The sequence below is a fragment of the Myotis lucifugus genome, unplaced genomic scaffold (assembly GCF_000147115.1).
Source record: "Myotis lucifugus unplaced genomic scaffold, Myoluc2.0 scaffold_155, whole genome shotgun sequence".
In the NCBI taxonomy this organism is placed as follows: domain Eukaryota; kingdom Metazoa; phylum Chordata; class Mammalia; order Chiroptera; family Vespertilionidae; genus Myotis; species Myotis lucifugus.
In genome coordinates, this window is record NW_005871203.1 from 3,110,984 (window position 1) to 3,132,337 (window position 21,354).

Sequence of the window (21,354 nt, forward strand, 5' to 3'; positions counted from 1 at the left end):
TAGTAGGTAGAGGCTAGGGATGCTAAGCATCCTAAAGTAAACAGGGTTGTCTCACAACAAAGTGCCCGGCCCCAAATGTCAACAACACAGAGGCCAAGAAAACTCTGTCTAGATTAGCTGAGCTGACCAGTTCCTCCTCTGCCCTCTGATGTAGGCCCCCAGTCCCCTCCTAGCCTCTTGCTGTGTCTTGTGGTGGCTCCCTTGCCCTCTCCAGTACTGAAAGTGTTTGCGATTCTGTCACCAAATGTCTCTCTCCCCTGGAGGGTATTACCATCTGATCTGTGACTTCATGTCCTAACAGGGATGACTGTCTCTTTGAATTTGGGGTCTTTACCTTTCTTCTAAACTTCAGACCCATCCTCCACAATAGGCTGTAAAAATCTCCACCCACTTGCCCATCCTTCCTTCGCCTCTGCTGTCTAAAACCAAGTCAGCTCCGCCATTTTGGCATCTCCCCCCCAGCTCCTCCCTGACTTCCCTTCCCCACTCCTGTCCCATCATCATCCAGGTGCCAAACGTTGGCCCCGCCACCTCTCGTGCCATTCTAGCAGGTCCTTTGGGCTCTCTCAAGTCCCTTCCTTCAGCCTTGCTGCTTCCTCCACAAGTTGTGGGCCTCCCTCCTTTAAAGGTCACGACCAGACACAAGCCCCCCGTGTCCTCTTCCTCCAGACCATCCTCCACGTTGCCTCCACCCTTCCTAAAACTAGCCTCAAATCCTCACTCGGACAAAAAAACATCAGCACTTCCATTTCCTACCAAAAGAGCCTCAAAATTGCTTGCTCTGATGCGTCATGATATCCTGGAGACCCATCGAACTTTCTCCAATTGCTCCTCCAAGACCCCACAGGGTGGGCTGCCCTCTCCACCCAGCTCTGCCCCTTGTTCCCAGCCATCTTTGTTGAGCGCCAGCCAACACCTCCCATCCCCCACCGCCTATGCATACAGCAAGCCCTCTGTCCCTCCTGGGGAGCTCATCTGAAATGCCATTATCTCCATCAAGACTTCCAAGGTCCCCCCAGGTGAAGATCTTTCCTTTCCTGTCTGTGTTGTTTACCCTTTAGAATGGAGATCTGGCCCAATCTTTATCTCCTCAAAACATGTGCTCTCCACAGGCTGGAGATGCCTGGACCCGCTGCACAAGCACGGGTCCTGCTAAAGAACCAAGGTACCAGAAAGAGCGAGGAACAAAGGGGTCCCGCGGGCCCATGAGCGCGTCGAACAAAGGGACCCTGTCCCCGTTCCTTGGTGAACAGTGGTCTGGGCGAGAGCGAGGCCTGGGGAGTGCAATCATCCTTTGGGGACCCCATCGCGCGGCCTCCCTGGCGCTCCAACCCCAGCATCTACTAACCTTGCTCTTCGGCAGAGCTCAGCATCCCCGTCGCCCCAACTCCTTATCCATCGGGGCTGCTCGTGTGCACGGGGCGGGCAGCTCTCTGTCCTCGGGGTCCTGGCCGTCTACCGCCAGGCCCTGGGAATCCTCGCCCCCGCCCGTCCCGTGTTGGGTGTTTGCCCACCGCTGTCAGTGAGCCCGAGGGTTGGCCCCTGTGAGCCCGACCTCCCCTCCCAGCCTGGTGAGTTGTGGAGTCGGGAAGAACGACCCGCGGTGCCGGCTGACCTCGTGGTGTCGCAGGCCTGACCGCCATACCAACCGCTTCCAAGCACCCCAGCAGCACAACCTCTTAGGGCGTTCCAACTCGGCGCCCCCTAAGGGACCTCCCACTCATATCCGGTTTCCGGTTCGAAGCCCCCTGCTCATTCGCCAGGCAGCCTTGATTGGCGTGACCCCAGCCCAATGGCTGACCCAGCGCTGGGGGTCGAAGGGGAGCGAGTTGACTGTTGGGACCCAGTTGGCACCTTGAGTGAGTGTTCAAGTGGTTGAGCCATTGCGCGTGGGTGTAGTTGGCCGAAGTTTGGACCAAAGTTCAGTGTTGGCATCTGGAAGTGTGTAGACCCCCTGAGCCGAGATGATACCTCTGTCGGGGGACCCAAACGTTACCCAGGGTTGGGCTCTGTCTGTGTTCCTCCGCGCAGCGCGGCCCCGCCGGACGGCAGACGAGGGGCCGATGCGCGCTGTGGCGGGGGTCTTCTCACTCTGAAAGGGAAGCGTTCGATGCAATGAGATTGAATTGTGAGTGGTTCGCCCGCCCGCGGCGCGTCGATACAGAGATCCAGGCGGCGCGCCTCCCTCGCCGCAGCGCACCTTGTGTTACTCTCATTCCATCCGCTCCACATGTGATCCACATGTCCCCTGGCCACCTACAGGTGACTCGCAAGCCCGTGTCACCCGCTGGCAACACAGACCTGATGCCCGTGTCCCGGATTTTACGTGATCCGCAAGCAGCAATTTTTTCCCCCCTGGTTCTAATCTGACGGTAGACCCCGGAGCCCGGGCAGTACACATGCGCGGAGCCCACCCAGGTGGTGTGCGTCTTTATCCCTCCGGCTCGGAGCCCACCGCGCGCCACCGAGACGCGAGCGCAGTCCGCCGCCGCGGGATTTATGACCAGGCTTATTGCCGCCTCTGCGGGCTCTAGCAGTTGGGAAATAAAGCGGCTACCTGCAGATCCCCATAGCAAGAGGAGAGGGGTTGGAAAGGGGATGGGAGAGGGGCTGGAAGGGGGCTGGAGGGGAACCAGGGGAGGGAGCTGTGATGCTGCGGCGGCGCCCGAGGCAGGAAGTACCACATCGCGGCCGCTGTTAGTCGGCACAGCAGGGCTCGGCTTGGCGCGGCATGATGTGTGCCTTTGGGCTCAGTGCGCACAGGGTTGACCAGTCTCTGAAAGCACCCTAAATCAGCCATAAATCCCAACTGAAATCCCCTTTAACCCTTCCCCAGAACAGTAGGACCCCCGGAAGTCCGAGGCCTGCACTCTGTGGGGTCCCCATGCTCATCCCGCATCCCCGCCGCCGCCCCCCCCTCCCAGCCGTGCCGCCGCAGTTACCGCTTGCAGCGGTCGCCAACCTTTCGGACCTCACGGACCACCGGTTGGCGACCACTGCTCCGAAGGTTTCCTGAAACCAGCGGTCGCCAACCTTTCGGACCTCGCGGGCCACCAGTGGTCTGCGGACCACCGGTTGGGGCGACCGCTGGAGAGGGTCTCCGTGGTTCATACCCGAGACCCTCTTATTCCCTGAATCATTTGTCCACATAAACGCGGAACAACCCGGCCCGCGCGGCCCTCAGCGCCTGCGGAGACCCTCGGAGCGCGGTGGGGATGGGGGACATGTCAGTGATTTACATGAGCCAGCCTCGGCAAGTCGGCAAACGAAAGCTGCAGCGGCGATGGAAAGTGCCCCAAGACATTTTAAAAACAAATTGTGTGCACAAACTCAGCATCCCCTCGCCCCTCGCCTCCTTGTCCTCTCCATCGGTGGGCTCACGACCACCTGTCGCATCCTCGCGCGCGCACTCGCCCCCGTCCTAAAGCCTTGTGCGCCGGATTTGGGGCCCAGGATGGAAGGCTGCTCAGAGCTGGGGGCTGCAACTCTTGGGCTCAGGAGTATTTTGGGGTTACGAAACCTTCATGCAGTTCCCCCCTCCCTCCAAGGAGCGTCAGCGGCGCCTGGGAGGGAGGGTTTCAGTTCCTGCGCTCCAGCATCCCGGGCCCACGTCTTGCGTCACGTGTCCCACACGCAGGAGAGCTCTCTCTCTGGCCAGGGGAGCAGAGAGGAGATAGACTCCAAATCAGTCGGGGAGAGGAGTGGAAGAACCAAACCATCCCTGCGAGGCCTGCGCCCGTCGCCCCCTTACCCCAGGCCGGGGCTCCCGGCGACAGAAGCCGGCTCCTGCAGCCGCCCGGGCTCCGGCCGGCGTCCTCTGGTGGCGGAGAGAGAGCACTACGTGCGACTTTCGGACCGAATCGACACGCTCCTCAGATCCAAACAGGCGGGGCTGGCCTGCAGAATGCAGAGAGACAGAGACAGAGACTGAGGAGGGGGCCCAGGGTAGGTCAGCAGGGGGGCAGGGGCAGCCTGAGGACATGAAAAGAGGCCAGGAAGGAGCTAAGACTCCACCAGCAACCATAGAGTTGCTTCTACCACAGTCTAGGATATGAGGGCCTGAAGCCCGGCACCAGCAGGGGTTGGAAAGTGAGGTTGAAGAACTGTCTGGCTGGTAATTTGATTTTTTTTATTTTGGAAATATTTTTTTCACCCTAGTTTGGTTGGGTGCTCCATCGTCCGGGGCCCCAAATTTATTTTACGAGGCCGCCACCGTGTTATGGGCATGCGCAACTGCCTCTACGGCAATAATATGTCAGGACAACGCGATATCCCCCTTGAGCCCGAGGAACAGCCCGAGCAACCATCTCTGGAGGCCTCAGGGGCAGCTGCCCCCAGTGCTGGGCCTGGCGCAGCCGAAGAAATGGAGGCCCAATCGCCTCCCAGGGAGCCCATCCCCATCGAGACTGAAGGCGAGGCCTGTGGACCTCCAGAGGCCTCCAGACCCAACGTCCAGAGTGAGGCAGTCCAGGAAGCCGGAGCCCATGGAGGCTACAGCCCACCTCCAGAGGAGGCCATGCCCTTCGAGGTCAAGCAGCCCAGCGTGGGAGGCTTCTGGCCGGCCCTGGAGCAGCCTGGAAACGCCAGGGGGGCCCTTAGCCCAGTGCTGGTGCAGCCCAGAGCCCGCTGGGAGGCCAGACCAGACCTGGGCAGCTACAGCCCTCCGCCCGAAGAGGCCATGCCCTTCGAGAGCGAGCAGCCTGCCCAGGGAGCGTGCAGCCAGCCTCTCCTGCAGATCTCCGAGCTCGCGCCAGGAGGCCCGGCCGTGGGGGTCTTTAGCGCCCCCTCAGAGGAGCCCCAAGTCCGCAGACCTGCCTACGCAGGCTGCGGAGGAAACTGCAGCCCTCCCCCTGAGGAGGCGATGCCATTTGCGTTTGATGGAGCAGCCTTGGGGGACGACAGCCCACCCCCTGGGCTCCCCCGAGCTACCCTACAAATCCACGACGGTGGCGGCGGCCACTTCGCGGCAGTCGCGGAGCCGCGTGCGATCCTCCTCGCTCCCGCCGCGAACGAGCCCCCCCTCTGGGACCCAGGAGCCAGCGTCAGCACATCCGGAGAGGCTGTCAGAGCTCCTCCACACTTCGTGGGCGACAGCCCCCCGATGGAGGTCTCCGGACCCCAGCTCGAGATTGGTAGCGCCCCCGCTGGGGTCGACGACGCTCCCGTCAACATGGACAGCCCCCCAATCGCGCCTGACAGCCCGCCCATCGAGGTCTCCGGAGCCCCAGTTAAGAGAGAGCCAGCAGAGGGAGAGAGACCCCCAGTTGAAGGCGAAGCAGCCGAGATGGAAGGAAGCTCAGCCGCTGCAGCCGCAGCCGCAGCCGCAGCCGCAGAGGGAGACAAACTCCCTCCTCTCGGAGACGGAGACCGAAACCGAGACGGAGACGGAGACGGAGACGGAGACCGAGCTCCTGCCGCCGGGGCCCCTGCTGCCGCCCCCGAAGCTCCAGACGCCGGGGCAGCCGCCGCTGCCTCAGCTGCCCCAGCAGCTCCGGAAGCCCCAGCAGCTCCAGAAGCCACAGCAGCTCCAGAAGCCCCAGCAGCGCCCGCTGCCCCGGCCACTCCAGCCGCCCCGGCCGCTCCCGCCGCCCGAGCAGCTTCTGCTACCCGGCCCGCTCTCGCCGCCAGGCCGGGTCTCGCCGCCCGGTCCGCAAGCGCCTCCCGGGCCACTCCTGCCCCCCGGCCAGTCCCTTACGCTGCAGCTGCCTGGGCAGTCCCAGCCTCCTGTTATGGTCCAAACGCTCCAGCTGCCCGTGCGGCCCGAGCCGCCCGAGCCGCCCAAGCAGCTCGAGCCGTGTCTGCTGCCTGGGCAGCCCCAGCCCCAGCCCCAGCCCCAGTCCCAGCCCCAGGCCCAGCCAGCGGAGCCCGCCCCAACCCCCGTTTCCTTAGACCCCCCAGCCCCGAGATCCAGGCTGCCGATCCGCCTACTCCGCAGCCTGCTCGCTCGTATGCCTGGCGGGCCGGGTCCGAGCGCGGCCGCGACGACCGCGACGACGGAGGATCGGCCAGCAGCAGCGATGAGTCCGACGAGAGGGCCTTCGGATGCTTCGTCTGCTGTCAGCAGAAGCGAGATCACCCCAGACCAAAGCCGAAGTGTAACTTGTTCCGCAACTTCTTCGATCGGGCCTTCCAGAGCTGCTTCGGCCAACCTGAGAACGACGAGTTCAGAGTCCCGCACAGTCCCAAGGTCACGACGATTCCTATGGTGGAGACTTGCAGACCGATGTGCCTGGAAACCCAGGAGCAGCGCTTCCAGATGCGCGAGCAGAGGAAGCGCAGCCAGCTCATCGACCGGCAGCTACAGGAGGAGAAGATGGGTTACACGTGTACGCACCGCCTGCTGCTTCTAGGTAATGCGGCGGACTCTGCCCGTGGGGAGCAGGGCCGCCCGGGACCCGGGAAAGGGTGGAAGGGTTGCCCGTGGGCGCAGGGCCTAGCGGCGGGAGGAGGGTGGCTGGGCAAAGGCCAGAAGAGCCTGCTAGGAAGTTCCAGTGAGGGCCCTAACTTTGCCCCGGGAGTGGGGGGCGGGGGGAGGTCTCGGGTGGGCTGGGGTGGCCGGAGTATATGCCCTCCAGGGAGAAAAGAGGTGGTGTACAACACTGGGGGTCGTTTCCAGCTGGACAAACCAGCGACCGTAGGACGACCCCAAATCCTGGGGTGGGGGACGGCAAGAAAGGCGGGGTCCTCAGGTGAGCCAGGAACTGCCGGGGAGGGGCCTCGGGGTTCCCCGGCTAAGCTGTTTGTGGCCGTGGTGGGATGGGGTCGTTGGGAAAGGCGCGCCCCGCCTCGCCTGGCACGGCTGCTTGGACTCAGACAGCTTGTCGTTGGTGTGTGTTGGTGTCCATATTGTGTCCGCCTGTGCATGATCTGCGCTCCAGTGTTCCCCAGTTCCCATCCCTGGCACCCCCAAATCACCCGCCGACTGTGTACTTGTACGGGGAATGGGCTGTCTTGTGTTGTGCGCCATGGCGCGGGCAGAAACTTTCCGCGTTCGCACTCTCTGGTGGTACCTGTGAGCTGGCACTCTGCAGCGGGCAGCACGGAACATGCAGAGAGAAGGCTGTGGGACATCTTGGGTAATGTGTTGGGCACCTCGCGCAGGGGAAGGGGGCCGCCTCCTGATGGCCTCCATAACCTTTTTTTCTATATGTCTTTCTCTCTTTTTTCCCTTTGCGCTAAGCGTTTCCTCTCTTCTCATTCGTTCGCCAAACCCTCCCGCCTTTACGGTTGAAAACCAGACACTCAGGTATCTGGGGCGTCAGGGGCTGCACACGGAAATTCGGTATTCTGCACACACTCGGCTCACCTGGTGGGGGGAGGGTCGGGTGGGGGCGGGGAAAGCACACCAACCTGCTCTAGGCAAGTCTGGATCCAAACCACACGGGGTTGGTTCCGAGGGGCGGGGGCGTGGCTCTTTTAAAAACATGAAATAATTTCCCCCCCTGCGGACGAGCCCGAGGTAAGCCAAGCATTTACACTTTCACACTCATGCAGTAGGAGGGGCTTAATTAAAAGAGGGGTGCGTTGGGAGTGGACTGCAGTCGTGTTTAAAATGCAATTAAAATAAATCATTTTTTAAAATGCTCCGAGTGTATTTTAAGTGTGTGGACAAAATGTGATAACATTGACTATGACTTGTGAAATCTGTAAATGTCTGCATGTGAATCTTTTCAGGCAGCTTTAGCTGGGGGCACAGAGGCTCAAAGGTAAGATCCTCTGCAAGTGGGCTGGTGATGAAAAAAAATTAAAAAGGTCTTGTGTTCATAATAATATTAGAAGGGTACCTTTCGGGGCCCTCTGCCTGCCTGCCCCCTTTGCTTTGGGGTGGGGGCCCCACACCTCCCACCACAACAAGACCCCTCCCTTATCTTCAAGTCCTTCCTGGCCCTTCCCAGTCTCCACCCCCTTTGCCTCCTCAAGACTCCTTTAGCTCAAACCTGGAGCGTTGACTCTTTGTGCCACAGTTAATCACAGCAGTAATTAGCAATGGTCTGAATGTGTGGCTTAAATGAAAATTCCAAAGTGAATTTCTTTATTTTATTCTCTAAGACCTTTCAAGGGATTTAACGATCACCATTTCTCAGGCTTTGCTAAATGTTGTTAAGTATTTTATAATGTGTCCTGGTTTTAATTAATGACATTATGGACATGGCTGTATGCTGTTGTGATGTGCATCTCTCACAAATCACAGTGTTAAATGTGATGGTCATTGATGCCCACCCATAGAGATAATGACATCATCATTTCCCCAAGAACATAGAGAGGGAGCTTAAATTTCTGATGTTCCACTGCACCAAAGCCACTGAGCCTCCAATGACAATGCACTGTTTTCCTGCAAACAACTGGTTTTGCCACAACAGTCCCATTTCAATATTCCAAGCATCGCTCTGGGGAGCAAACCCATGATGGGGAAGGGAGACACAATTGGGTAAAGACAGGAGAGTCAGTTACAGTGTGCACTTGGCCCCTAGTGGGCAGTGTCCCTTGCCTTCTGGGGCCTCAGTTGCCTCATTTGTGAATTGTCTATTTGAGCGGGGGAGGGAGGGTGCAGAGCCAGGAGCACAGTCCACTCAAATCAGCACTGGAGGCTTATACCATAGATGATACAAACATCAACCCAGTAGCAAATGGTCTATGTCTGAGGCAGAGTCTTAAGAATATTAGAAGTTCCCTTGTTCTGTATGGGGGGCGGGGGGCATGTTAACCTTAATCACAGGAAATTTGCCAGCATCCTGGCTCTGCTTCCAGGGTGGTGGTCCAGCAGACCAACCTCAGCCACAGGTAGCATGACCCTAAATCAGAGAGCCAGGCTTATGGTTTCTGACCAGGTTTCATTTTGCCCAAGTGCCAAGAGAGGTACCCCATCTGGGTCTAAGTTACTCACTGGGGAGGGGGAGAGTAGGGAGAATGAGGCCTTACATTTAGAACAAGCCTTTTACTGACATTCTATTCCTAACACATAAAACAAGGCATCCATCTTCCTGCCACTGAACATGCAGAACAAATGACCATCCTTTGATGTGGCTCTGAATTTGTGACACGCAGATTCATCTGTGGCTTTAAAAATGTGTGTGTGCATTTGTATATATGTACCCTCTGTGTTTTTATTGCCCGAACAGCTTAACATTACAGGGATTTAAAAAAAACTATAGTTGACATACTATATTAATTCCAGCTGTGCTACATAGTGATTCGACACTTATATCCCTTACAGAGTGATCATCACAAAAAACCTAGTAACCATCTATCACCATACAAAGTTATTACCATATTATTGACTATGTTCCCTCTGCTGTATTCAGGGAACCTTAAAGGAGAAAAAGGTAGGTAGGTAGGTAGGTGTAGGTAAGTAGGTAGATAGAAAGAATCAATGACATGATTAGAATTCTAGAATACCTAAAGTGTTGAAGCCTTTTTTTATTCGACACTAGCCAATAATAGACTGTTTCCATGTTTCTGTTGCCCTTTTGGATAATTTTGGTGGCTTTACCATTTTTTGGAACCTAAATTTCCTCATGTCTTAAGAATTGAAGGGGCTGCTATATTAGAATTTCTTAGTAGCTGCTGTATTTATTAAAATTGTTCAGACAAAACGCTCTATGTACTAATGGCCATGATGCTTTATTTATACAGTGAGTCTCAATTAATTGATGATTTATTTATGGTACCAGCCACCAGGTGCAACAGTGCTGCATTGCAGCCATCTTGTAGGAGGCCTTTTTTTTTTTTTTTCCTCAATACACCCATTTTTCTGAATTCAAAATGCTCCACTGAGCTGTTTGGTGCCATGGAGAGGATATGGCCTATCTGGCCACAACACTGTCAGAATTAAGAAGGACTTTTATTATTTTCCCTCCTCTGTCTCCCAATAGTAGTTTGTGCTTCTCAAAGGCCGAAGTTCATTCCTGTGTTTTAAAATCCAATTTCCCCTAGATTTTTCTCAAACAAAAATGTGTGTTTTTTCTATATAGGTAGGTTAGGTTTTATAATTTATCCACATCATATATACCATGAAAAACTGGTATGAAGCTGTTTTGTGTGTCCCCTCCTGACCCACAGAAGAGGATACACAATGGCCCTGGAGTTCTTAGTAACCAGTAATAGCAATGATTCTGCATAATGACAACACATTCTCATTGTATTTTTTTAAAAGCCTTTCATGGAGTCACATTTGTCCTTTGAAACAGCCTTGGGCAATAAAAACACGCTAGGACCCCATTTCATAGGCAAATCAGAGATTGAATGTCAGGGACTTTTGCTCAAGGACTGCAAGGTAAGTGAAGGAATCCATGCTTATCCAACAACGTGGCAGTAGCTGTATCGCATTATTAAATGTACAGCATGATTGCAAGTGTACTGTGTGCTCTTAAAATCCCTTGTCAGATGACAGGTGACCAGCAGTCTTCTGCTTTCTGATTTACAGCCAAAGCCTGACAGATTCCTGGTTATAAATGTCCATGGAGTGTATGTGAAACGAGAGCTCCCCCATTCCAGAGACACCTGTCATTGCTATGGTGAGATCTAGTTTCCACCATTTGCTTTAGCTCATCAGCCAACACTGCAGTCTTAGCTCATTTGTTGGGCTTTTTTTCCCCCTTTTTCTTTTAAATGCAGGTTTTCTTTTGACTCTCTTTAAAATCCCCCTGTGGTTTTCTTCAGGATCTAAAGCTTTCCTACTGACTAAGGTTTCCACTAAAAATAATAATAATTTTAAAATGCAGTTGTTTTTATGCATCTTCCTTACATTTTTAGTGTTCTGGTATAATAGACTATTTAGAAGCCTGCCTTGGATCTAATGACCCTATTAAAATAACTGTTGCTCAGAGTCCTTCGGAGTGATTTTTTAAAAAGTATTTCTTCCTCTTAGTAAGGGCTAATTCCTGCTTGGTGAGAGTCAGTGCATAATCTTAGAAATCACCTTTGATTTTTATGCAGGAAGGTCAGTACTAAGCAAGAAAATAAATTTCTTTTTAGGAAGATAACCTAATTGACTAGATTTGAAATTCTCCACACTGGCCATGCCTCTTCTTTTTAGAATTGATTTTCCCACCAAATAAAACAAACCCCTCACCCCCAGCAATATTACGCCTCTTAAAATGTCTTTGCATCAGGTGACTTTTAGGAAGCATGTGACAGCCAATGAAAATTGGTCTCTGTGCTTCTTGGTTTCTTTCACCAGGGGCCAAGTGGGGTTTTCCCGGGTCCCAGTGGAATGTGAAATTAACCTGACAGTTGTCTATTTTAAATCAAATTTATCAGGTGATGTAGCACTTTTCAAAACAAAGGGCAGGGTCAGTTGATACAACAGGGTCCCCACCATCAATGGAAACAGGTGGTCCAGGAGAGAACTAATTGCATTAGTCAGTCTAATTGACCCTCTCCAGCCCTGGCGGCCCTCCAGTAACAGGGACTCTGAGACACTGGCCCTGCTAACACCCACCTTAACAGATTTCATTGAATTAGATGGAAAGGGTCTTCATCCCATCGGAGCCCTATTCTGGCCTGCCAGCCTCCGGACAGGGAGGAGATGTCATTTCCCTTCATTCCTCTAAAAAGAAGGCCAGAGACTAGAAGGGAAGTTACCAGAGAGTGAGAAAAGTTACTCTTTAGAGAGTGAGAGGAGCCTCGAGAGGTGTCCCCAACCCAGGGCCTGCACGGGGAAGTGCCCAGTGAATGGCAACCAGCATTTTTAGAAATTTACTTCTTTTCAACTCTTTTGCTCTCAGTGAGGTTTTTGTTTTGTTTTCTGTATTCCCATGAGACTGATCACTTCTAAGTTTGAAGCGTCCAGGTACCCACTTGTTCTGCCCCTCAGTTTCAGATACACTCTTTGGACACTTTTTGTAAACAAAGGTGAGCCCAAGCAGTAGACAGATGACACCTTACCAAATTGATGATTGTGTGAAGCCACTCTCAGGTGAGTGGCGTGGCCGAGAAAGGATGAGAGAACTTTTTTGACTTGTCACCCGGACCCGGTTCCCCGCCACCTCTGTATTAGACCCTGTCTATAAATCAAGTCAGTGTGGGGGTCGAGCCCTGGGACCTGAGTGCAGATTGTTCTATGCTTATTACACATGCAAAAAAAAAAAAAAAAAAAGATTGTCTTTAGTTTCCAGTTTCCTTCCGGACAGCCACATGGTGGAAAAGGCCAGCCCTTGCGAATGGAAGAGGAGGAGACCGCCAAGAAGAAGGTAGGGAACTACACGAGAATGCAATGTTGGACTTTTAAGTGTGGTTGACCATCACGCTCAGTGGAGACAGGGTTCTCTGGGCTCCGATCATCCAGTTAGGATGATCCGAGCTGTTCTGCACAGGCAGCTACTGGGGGCTGACATAAGGGAGGGATGTTAGGTAACTGATCTGTGACAGAGCAGTGACAATTAAGGGAGGGTGGCTCGTTTTACTCACTTAGAGCGAAAATCCCAAATTGCATTGCAGAGTAATTTGTTAAACCTCAGGAGACTTCGTGAGCATTTCGACTCATGGAGTTCTGCCCACAGAAGTTAAACATTAGCTTTCACTAAATGTTTCTTAATGATTCAATTTGGGGCGAGGAGAGAGGTAAAAAGGTACCCATTGTTATCTGATCCTGAATTTATGATGAGTCAGTCAGCATTTCCGACGTTGTCACACACATTTCGTGTGTGGGACAAAGTCGGCACCTTAAACTTCCTTTAATGAGTTGATAATGGGAAGGAAATGTCTTGTACCCACAGTTAAGCTCTCACAGGTTGGGCGTCATGCTGAGAGTGGATTTTTAGAAGGAACTATGAACTTGGGCAGCGAGAGCCTCTGTTAAATCGTCCAGCTCTTGCTTCTCCCCTGAGTCAAAAGACCACATCACCTCTCTCCTCTGTCCTATTTGAACACTCCTGCCTCTCATCACACTGCCTGCTGATGTGCAAATGACTGTGAAGATTTTTTTTAACAGGGCACCTGCATCCAGGTAAGTTTGCAGCTGTGGGATTTCCGAAAGGACTAAGGCTTAGGATGATTGACGCACAAAAACTGAAGTCACACCCTGTGATGTGGCCCAGGACCAGGAAGGGCTGCTAGCCAGCGCTCTGCCATAAGAAACGAAACGAGGGGCCTGCTCTCAGCAGGTGTCCATGCCAGCACCCCAACCTCTGGGACCACATGCCTGGGCCTCAGCTTCTTTAGCTATAAAAGTAGCTGATGGGTCCAATTGAAAACAAACAAACAAAAACCACCAACCTGTCAGAAATAGACAGAATCACTTAGGAAGATATAGGAACTTACATTACTTGACCGTCTGAACACATCCTCTTAAGTGGGTGCCATTTTCTTACCTATGCTTATAGAAGCTACTCCTGTGTCCTAAGGACCTAAGCAGAAGCCCTGTGGGGTCCCAAAGTCAAAGTTTATTTGTCATTGGCACCTTGAGTTTTGGGGCCTTCGTGGGCTTCTGAAATCTTAGAAAGTGTCCATCTTAATTCCTTGCAGCCGTTCTTTCTTTTGGCCTACAAGATGCTTACTTAGCTTATTCATAAAATCACACACCCCCCTGCAGGGTCCTCCAGCCCACTGCCCCCCTCAGGTGTGCCTTTTTTAGTGACTGACTCTCCAAGGGCCCGGAAATGGTGACTGTGAGTTGATATTGCAGGTGGCCACTAGATGGTGAGGTGGGATAAGGTAGAGGAGACCTGTCACAGCTATGGTAGGAATGAGAATGGAGGGGAGGAGCCAGCCAGGCAGGGAGGGTCCCACTTCACGTTCACCCCCATGACTCCCAGGACAAAACTGAAGCTTTATAGCCCCCAAACTTTAGTCAGACCCGGCCTTTTCTTTTTAAGCTGTGATTTCTCCCTGTTGGCTGGCTCTGTGCTGGGATTTAGTAGCATTTGGGAGGCCTCTGTCTAACAAAGAAGTCCTCCACAGTGGTTCCCCCACATTTAATCATGGGGCCAATCCTGTACACTATAGGGCATTTAGCAGCATCCCTGACCTCCACCCACTAGATGCAACACAAACATACATACACATGCACACACACATGAGTGCACACAAATGTGCAATATATGCACAAACACGCATGTATGTGTGCACACACAAAATATGTGCACATGCATGCATACACAAACATACACACGAGCACACAAATATATGCACACACAAAATATGAACACTCGTGCACATGTGCACATACACACTTGTGCACACAAACGTGCACACACATACACATGTGCACAGGCACATGCACTCACACAGGCACACGCGTGCACATGCGAGCACACAAAAAATGAACACACATGCACACATGCACACACATATACACGCGAATATGCCCACATGTGCATGCACACATACACACTCATACATATGGACAGATATGTGTGAATACACACATGTATGCATATGGACACACATGCACACACATTCACGTGCACATATACACATGAGCACACAAAATATGCGCATGTGCACACATGCACTCACACTCAGATGCATATACACACAAGCACATACACAAATATGCACACCTGTGCTCACAGAAATACAAACATGCATATATACACATGTGCACATGCCCATGTGTGCACACATATGCACTCACAAGTATGTGCACACACGCCCATGCACGCACACCATAAACACATGCAAGTACACGCAAATATGCACACACACATATTCACATGCACATATCTACACAGTGCACACATGTTCCCATGCCCACGTGTGCACGTGCACACACACACATATACATGGACACACAAATGTGCACACATACACATTCATATGGACACAGGCAAGTACACACAGAAGTGCACACATATTCACACGCACATGAGATATACACACACATGCACGCGCCCACATGCACGCACTCACATATGGACACATGTACACATGCACTCACATGCATGGACACAAATACACATATATGTGTGCACATGTGCATATATACACATGTAGACATACAAGTGCACACACACAAATGTGTGTGCATATTTACACACCCACATACATGAGCACACAATATGTGCACACATACACGTGCCTACATGCGCACACTCACACATATGGATGCACAAATATGTAGATGTGTACGCATATACACAGATGCACACATACACACAAATATGCACACATATTCACATGCACATATATACATGAGCACACAACATATGCACACACATGTGGACACATATACACATATATCCATGTGCATGCACATGTATGAACACACAAATATGTACATCTACCCACATGCACATGAGCACACATACACACATATAAACACACACAAGTACACACATGTATACACAAACGTGCATGCATATTTGCACGCACATATACATGAGCACCCAAAAAGTGCATGCACACATGCACTGCACACATGTGAACACATACACACACATGCACACACGCACACACATGTGGACACAAGCGCAAATATGCACATGTGTGCATGTACCCTTATTCACATACACACACAAGCATGCAAAATATCCACACATGTTCATATGCAGGCACACAGGCACAGTGCGTGCACACACATGTGTATGCATGCGCACGTGCATGTGTGTGTACATGCATGCACATGTGTGCACACACATGGAACCTACCCCCACTAAATACACACACAGTGTGATCACCAAAACTCTCTCTAATCATTGCCAAATATCCCCTGGAGCTCAAAATCATATGCTGTTGACAACTACTGCCCTAACATTATCAATATTGAATTCTGGGAAAGGTAGCAATCATACATGTCATACTTCGAACCCCTTAAAAAGGAAAAGTCATCTTCAGAGGAAAGGTTGTTGAGGTTAGTACAGTAACCAGCATGAAGCCTTTATTCTAGTCCAGCAGTTCTCAACCTGTGGGTCACGACCCCTTTGGGGGTCGAATGACCCTTTCATAGGGGTCGCCTAAGACCATCGGAAAACACATATATAATTACATATTGTGTTTGTGATTAATCACTATGCTTTAATTATGTTCAATTTGTAACAATGAAAATACATCCTGCATATCAGATATTTACATTACAGTTCATAACAGTAGCAACATTACAGTTATGAAGTAGCAACGAAAATAATTTTATGGTTGGGGGTCACCACAACATGAGGAACTGTATTAAAGGGTCGCAGCATTAGGAAGGTTGAGAACCACTGTTCTAGTGTTAGTGATCCTGGGTAGAAGTAATTTCCAGAAATCTCAGAAAAGAAGGTGACCCAGATGATCCAAAGTAGGATAGTAAAGGAAATTATCCTAGGGCAGTGGTCAGCAAACTCATTGGTCAACAGAGCCAAATATCAACAGTACAATGATTGAAATTTCTTTTGAGAGCCAAATTTTTTAAACTTAAACTATATAGATAGGTACATTATTATTAACTTAATTAGGGTACCCCTAAGGCTTAGGAAGAGCCACACTCAAGGGGCCAAAGAGCCGCATGTGGCTCGCGAGCCACAGTTTGCCGACCACGGTCCTAGGGAAACAAATAATGAATTGGTCTAAGACTCTGAATAACTGAGACAACCCTGTAGCTAATCCGTGGGTCAGGACACAGCAGGGCTGAAGTAGATTTTAAGCCTTAGGTGATCACATTGACCTTTTAGGGCTCCAGAGGGCGGGGTCTGTAGCAGGCTGGGGTCCCCGCTCTGTGCGCTGAATTCATTCACTCTGTGTCATGGAGGAAGGTGCCAAGGTTGTAAGGACTGGGAACAGGTCAGCCAGCAGCGGGGCCCACCCTGTGTGAGTCCCACAGACACCGATGGAGGCTTGTAGAGGCAATGTGTACATACCAGCAACACGGTTGTAGGCCCCATCAGCTGAGTCGCCTTGGTCTCAGGCCCATAGGGAGCCAGCCCACTACATGGAGGTGACCATAACCCTGAGCAATGGCTTTCTCAAGGCAGGAAGTTACCTTGCAGGCGAGGGATGGGAGGGGAAGTGGAAGGGTTGCCTGTTGGTGACTGTACTGAGAAAGGCAACATTAGATCTTTCAGGAATAAAACACAGTTATGCCAAGGACAGTTCCTGATCAGGAGTCTTGCACTTGGTCTTTGATAGGATGGGGGACACCTCCCCATTTGTAGGGCAGATACCATAGCCAATACCTTAGAATAACTGGACTAAGTCATGATTTCACTTTTAAACATTGTCTAACCCAGCGGTTCTCAACCTGTGGGTTGCGACCCCTTTGGCGGTCGAACGACCCTTTCACAGGGGTCGCCTAAGACCATCCTGCATATCAGATATTTACATTACGATTCATAACAGTAGCAAAATTACAGTTATGAAGTAGCAACAAAAATAATTTTATGGTTGGGGTCACAACATGAGGAACTGTATTTAAAGGGCCAGAAGGTTGAGAACCACTGGTCTAACCCCTCAACGTGCACCTACCCAGCCTCTCTCCCAAGTAATCATTATGGAAGAAGACTTGATTGCTTCTTCATTATATTTTGAGCCTAAAACATTACATTTTTTGTCCCCATCTGGTCTTTTCATAAAGCCTTCAGCTGTTACAGATTCATCAGAGATTTATTTTTAAAGTTTTTTTCTTGGAGAATTTAGAATTTATGGTCTTTAAGTTAATTGCAAAATCTAAGGGGGGGGGGGGAACCTACTACACTCCAGACATCTATTATGAATTTAAACACTTCAGCTTTTACTATTGGTTTTTTTATGGCAGGTAGTTTGATTGTGTATTAGATGTGTGAAATTAGAAATATGTTTTAAAATGTTCCAAGTTCAGCTAAGCAGAGTTTCCTCCAACTAATAACTCCTTATTGCAGAATCCTCGAAATTCCCCGAGGGGTGTTTACTGAGAGTTGATTTCGACATTTTGTCTGGGACCCAGTGCATCCTTCCAAGGAAATGTTCATTCAGAAGGCTCCGGGCCAATCCCCAAACAAATGGCAAACGCTAGGGGAAGATTTTGAAAGGCGGGTTGTCAGAAAACGAATAGCTGTTCACCACTAAACATTTATGTGACTTCATTTCTTCCCTTTTAGCAGCTACAAGGGAAGCATAGTGGGTCACTTTTGCTTTGCACACCAATGGCCAGGACAGGTTTTAAGATGGACACTTGAAGGAGGGTTCCCCTTTCCACATGGGAGCCTTTGGAAGTTTTCCTGATGGGATCCAGTCATTCTGGGCTGGTCTTAGGAAATCACTTCTATCCGGGCTGTTTGGCATGGGGTGAGCTTATGGTGATTATTCCTTGCTATCTTCCCACGTTGCCCTAGTGGGGCGATGGGGTGGGGAGCCCCAACTTTTCCTGAGGGTCTAGGATGGTGGAAAGAGAGCACTGGCGTAGATGTTAGGAGTTCTCATTCCTGGGACCTGGTTGAGTCTAGCCCTCTAATCAAGAATTTGCCAAGTGACATCCAGAAAAGCCAGTTCTTAAACTTGTTGACAATGCTCCATTTTGTGATAAGTCTGCCATGGTTAGTGCAGGGACTTAAATGTGTGGGGTTTGTGGTCAGCTTTTTGCATAAAGAGGTAATGGCCCAGGTGAGCAGGTGAACAGGCTTGAGGAAGGGCGTTCTGGACAGAGCCCCCTACTCACTCAGCAGGCACACATGCAGGCATCTTATCCTGACTCTTAGGTACACAGGCCCCTCTCTCTCTCCCTCCCTCTCTCTCTTGGCCCTAAAACCTTCATTCCCCAGAGGTAGGGTCTGACTTCAGGTACTAAGATGGGCTCAAAACTGGGAGCCTATCTTCCATTCTACCAGGACACAGGGTCTGGAAAAAGACCATCAGTCTGTCTGCCTTTGGTGGAGAAGAGGGGCTGTGCCTCCCGCCCCCTGGAGGTCCACTCAGCACAGAAATGGGGGAGCAGAAACCAGCCTCCTAAGGAATTCTCTCATTTCTTTCTTGCTTTCCCTGTTTTTTCTCTCTTGAAATTAAAAAAAAAAAGATTCTTATTTGGGGGGGATTCTGAGCAGGAAATCCTTTTTTTATTTTTTATTTTTTTTTTATTTTTTTTTAGGGAAAGAGATGAGAACACCAACTATTTAGGGCTGGGAAGTAAAAACAATAAAATAAGCCAGGCTGCTCAGAGTTGGCTGGCAGATGGCGCTCGGTGTTCACTGTTGAGAGCCTTGCTGTAAACTCAGTCTGCTGGCGCCTCAGTCTCGCTCTGCATCCCCCTCCCCTAATCCTCTCCTCGGGACACAGCCAACTGCCCAGGCCCTGGGAGAGTTTGAAAGGGTTTTCAGTTGAGCAATTGATCTCTGGGGACAAATCCCGTCACTTTGACTAGTGGCTCTGTAAACCTGAGCAGGACAACACTCGGTCAGTGACCTCCAAATGCCAGCCCACGCTCCGCAGTTCAGAGACCTCGGGCAAATGGCTGTCTTCTGGGCCCCAGTTTTCCTCTTGAAAAATATATCCTTTTCACTTTAAGACTTTCATCTGCTTATGGAAAGTTGATCTAGCACAGGTAGGCTGTCCCCACTCTTTGTTGAAAGCATCCTTTCAAAAATGACATTGTGCAGGGACTCTTAGACCAATCTTTTGTCCTTTTGTAAATAATTAATAATTCCACCCCAATGGAGGGCTAGAAAAGAAACTGGAAGGTGGGCAGGAAAACCCAGGGAGCCTTCCTGGAGGAGATAGCATTTGATGCAAACTGGGAAGATGCAGGGAGGGGAGGGAGTAGGATTGTGGGTGGTTATCAGTGCTTTTTTACAGAGAAGGTACTGGCTGAGGATGAATCCTTTACTGTTTGCTCATTTCCAAGAACATCATTGGGGTTTTCAGGGTCTCTGAAAATCAGGGCTAGTTCTCAGTATCTCTCTACTCCTCAGCGCTGCAAATGAGCAGCGCAGGAGGGCAGTCTTTTCAGAAGGGTCTTCCCTGGCTAAGAACGGGACCCCCACCCCTCCTTTCTGGCCAGTCTGCATTTGGGCAGGCCACTTCTGCCTTCTTTAGGCCAGCTTTTCAGTGCAGGGGAAGTTGGAGCTGATGGCTGGGCAGAGGTCCTTGGTTCCAGAAAGAACAGGCATCCTTGCCATTTCTTTCCATCCCACTCCCCTCCCCACTTTGCCGCAACTGTAAGATCATGACATCATCTATTTGAGAAGGGCCTTCAGCGTCCTGTAATGGTGACTTATTCCTCTCCTGTGGAAGTTACCCTCCATCCACCATTCTTAGATACCTCCTCTCCCATCTTAGATAGTTGAAAAGTCAAAGAAACCTAATAAAACATTAACTTCAGGTAAAAGCTTCCCCCAACCCTGCTACTACAGTTCTTTCCTTTAAGTTGACAAACTTTATTCCAACGTTCTTCCCTAAGTCCATAATGTTCTTGGGCCTCTTTAAAGCCTTCCTTGCTCTTCTTCCTCTCCACCCCTCCCAGTTTGTAGCCTTGAACCATGGCCAAGGCCACTGACCACAGCACCCCCCGCAGCTGTCCCTTTGGCTCTTGGGGGTTGCTGGGGAAGCTGGGCAGGTGGGCCACCCCTGTTTCTAACACCTTTTCTGGGCCAGGAGACCTCCTCTCCCACCAGAGGTCAGCAGAGAGCTGAGCAACTCACAGGAAGTAGGATCACTTAGAATTCTCTAGATGAAATTAAGAAGCCTAAAAGGAAAAAAGGCCTATGTTTGTTTGTTTTTTTTTTGGGGGGGGGGGTCTTGTATCTTATATCTCAGGTTGAGGTTTCATCCTGCCCTGGGTCTTTGGGGGTTATAGCCTTAACACCAATCCTATTCTGTGCTTTGGGGGGAACAGAGGGCTTTGATCTGTTTATTAGGTGGGTTTGTTTGCCAGTACCCACCCCCCAGGATTTCTTTACAGGGAATCAAACTCTCTTAAAACTCAGTGTCTTCCACTTGGGGCCAAGCTGCCCACTTTTTGCTTGCATGGGACTGAGAATCTGTGTCCCATTGTTCCCCTGGCCCCTTTCCCTTTTTCTTCCAGAAGTTATATTTGTTTAAATTACATTATAATATTACAGGAAATTCCCTATCCCACCCTTATCCTGCCATGATTTGATTTCTCCTTATCTCTTCTTTACCCAGATGGATGGATATTTCTAAAGAAGGTATTAACTATGGCACACAAACATTTTTGTATTTAGGTCCCCCACCACACACACACACAGATTTCCTTCAAGGTCTGCCCATGTTCTCCATTTCACGGTTCTTTCACCTGCTCAGTCCTAGCACTGGGGTGGGAAAAGGGGGCAGGAATCTGAAGTTCCTTTCCTTTCTTTTTCCTTTCCCGAACCTTTGAAATCCCCAGTATCCCCCGAGACCTATTAAAAGGGTGCAAAACCATTCTCCTTAGCCCGGTTTTCATTGGCAAAATAGATATAGGATAAGTGTATTTGTCTCCCAAGGATATATTGATTCGTGAGACTAATTTTTTTG

The 21,354-nt window shown here is 50.8% G+C and overlaps 1 protein-coding gene across 2 annotated transcripts in view; it reads left to right on the forward strand.

The window, feature by feature from the left end:
• The first annotated feature begins 4,219 nt into the window (after positions 1 to 4,219).
• The window catches only part of GNAS (GNAS complex locus), a 45,402-nt gene continuing 28,267 nt past the window's right edge, over positions 4,220 to 21,354 (forward strand). The window contains exons 1-3 of one of the 2 annotated variants that reach the window (XM_023759431.1): positions 4,220 to 5,633; positions 5,748 to 6,350; positions 6,576 to 6,689. In XM_023759431.1, coding sequence (XP_023615199.1) covers positions 4,220 to 5,633; positions 5,748 to 6,350; positions 6,576 to 6,689 — 2,131 coding nt within the window. The remainder of the gene's footprint in view (positions 5,634 to 5,747; positions 6,351 to 6,575; positions 6,690 to 21,354) is intronic. The other variant, XM_014461471.2, reaches the window with a different exon arrangement.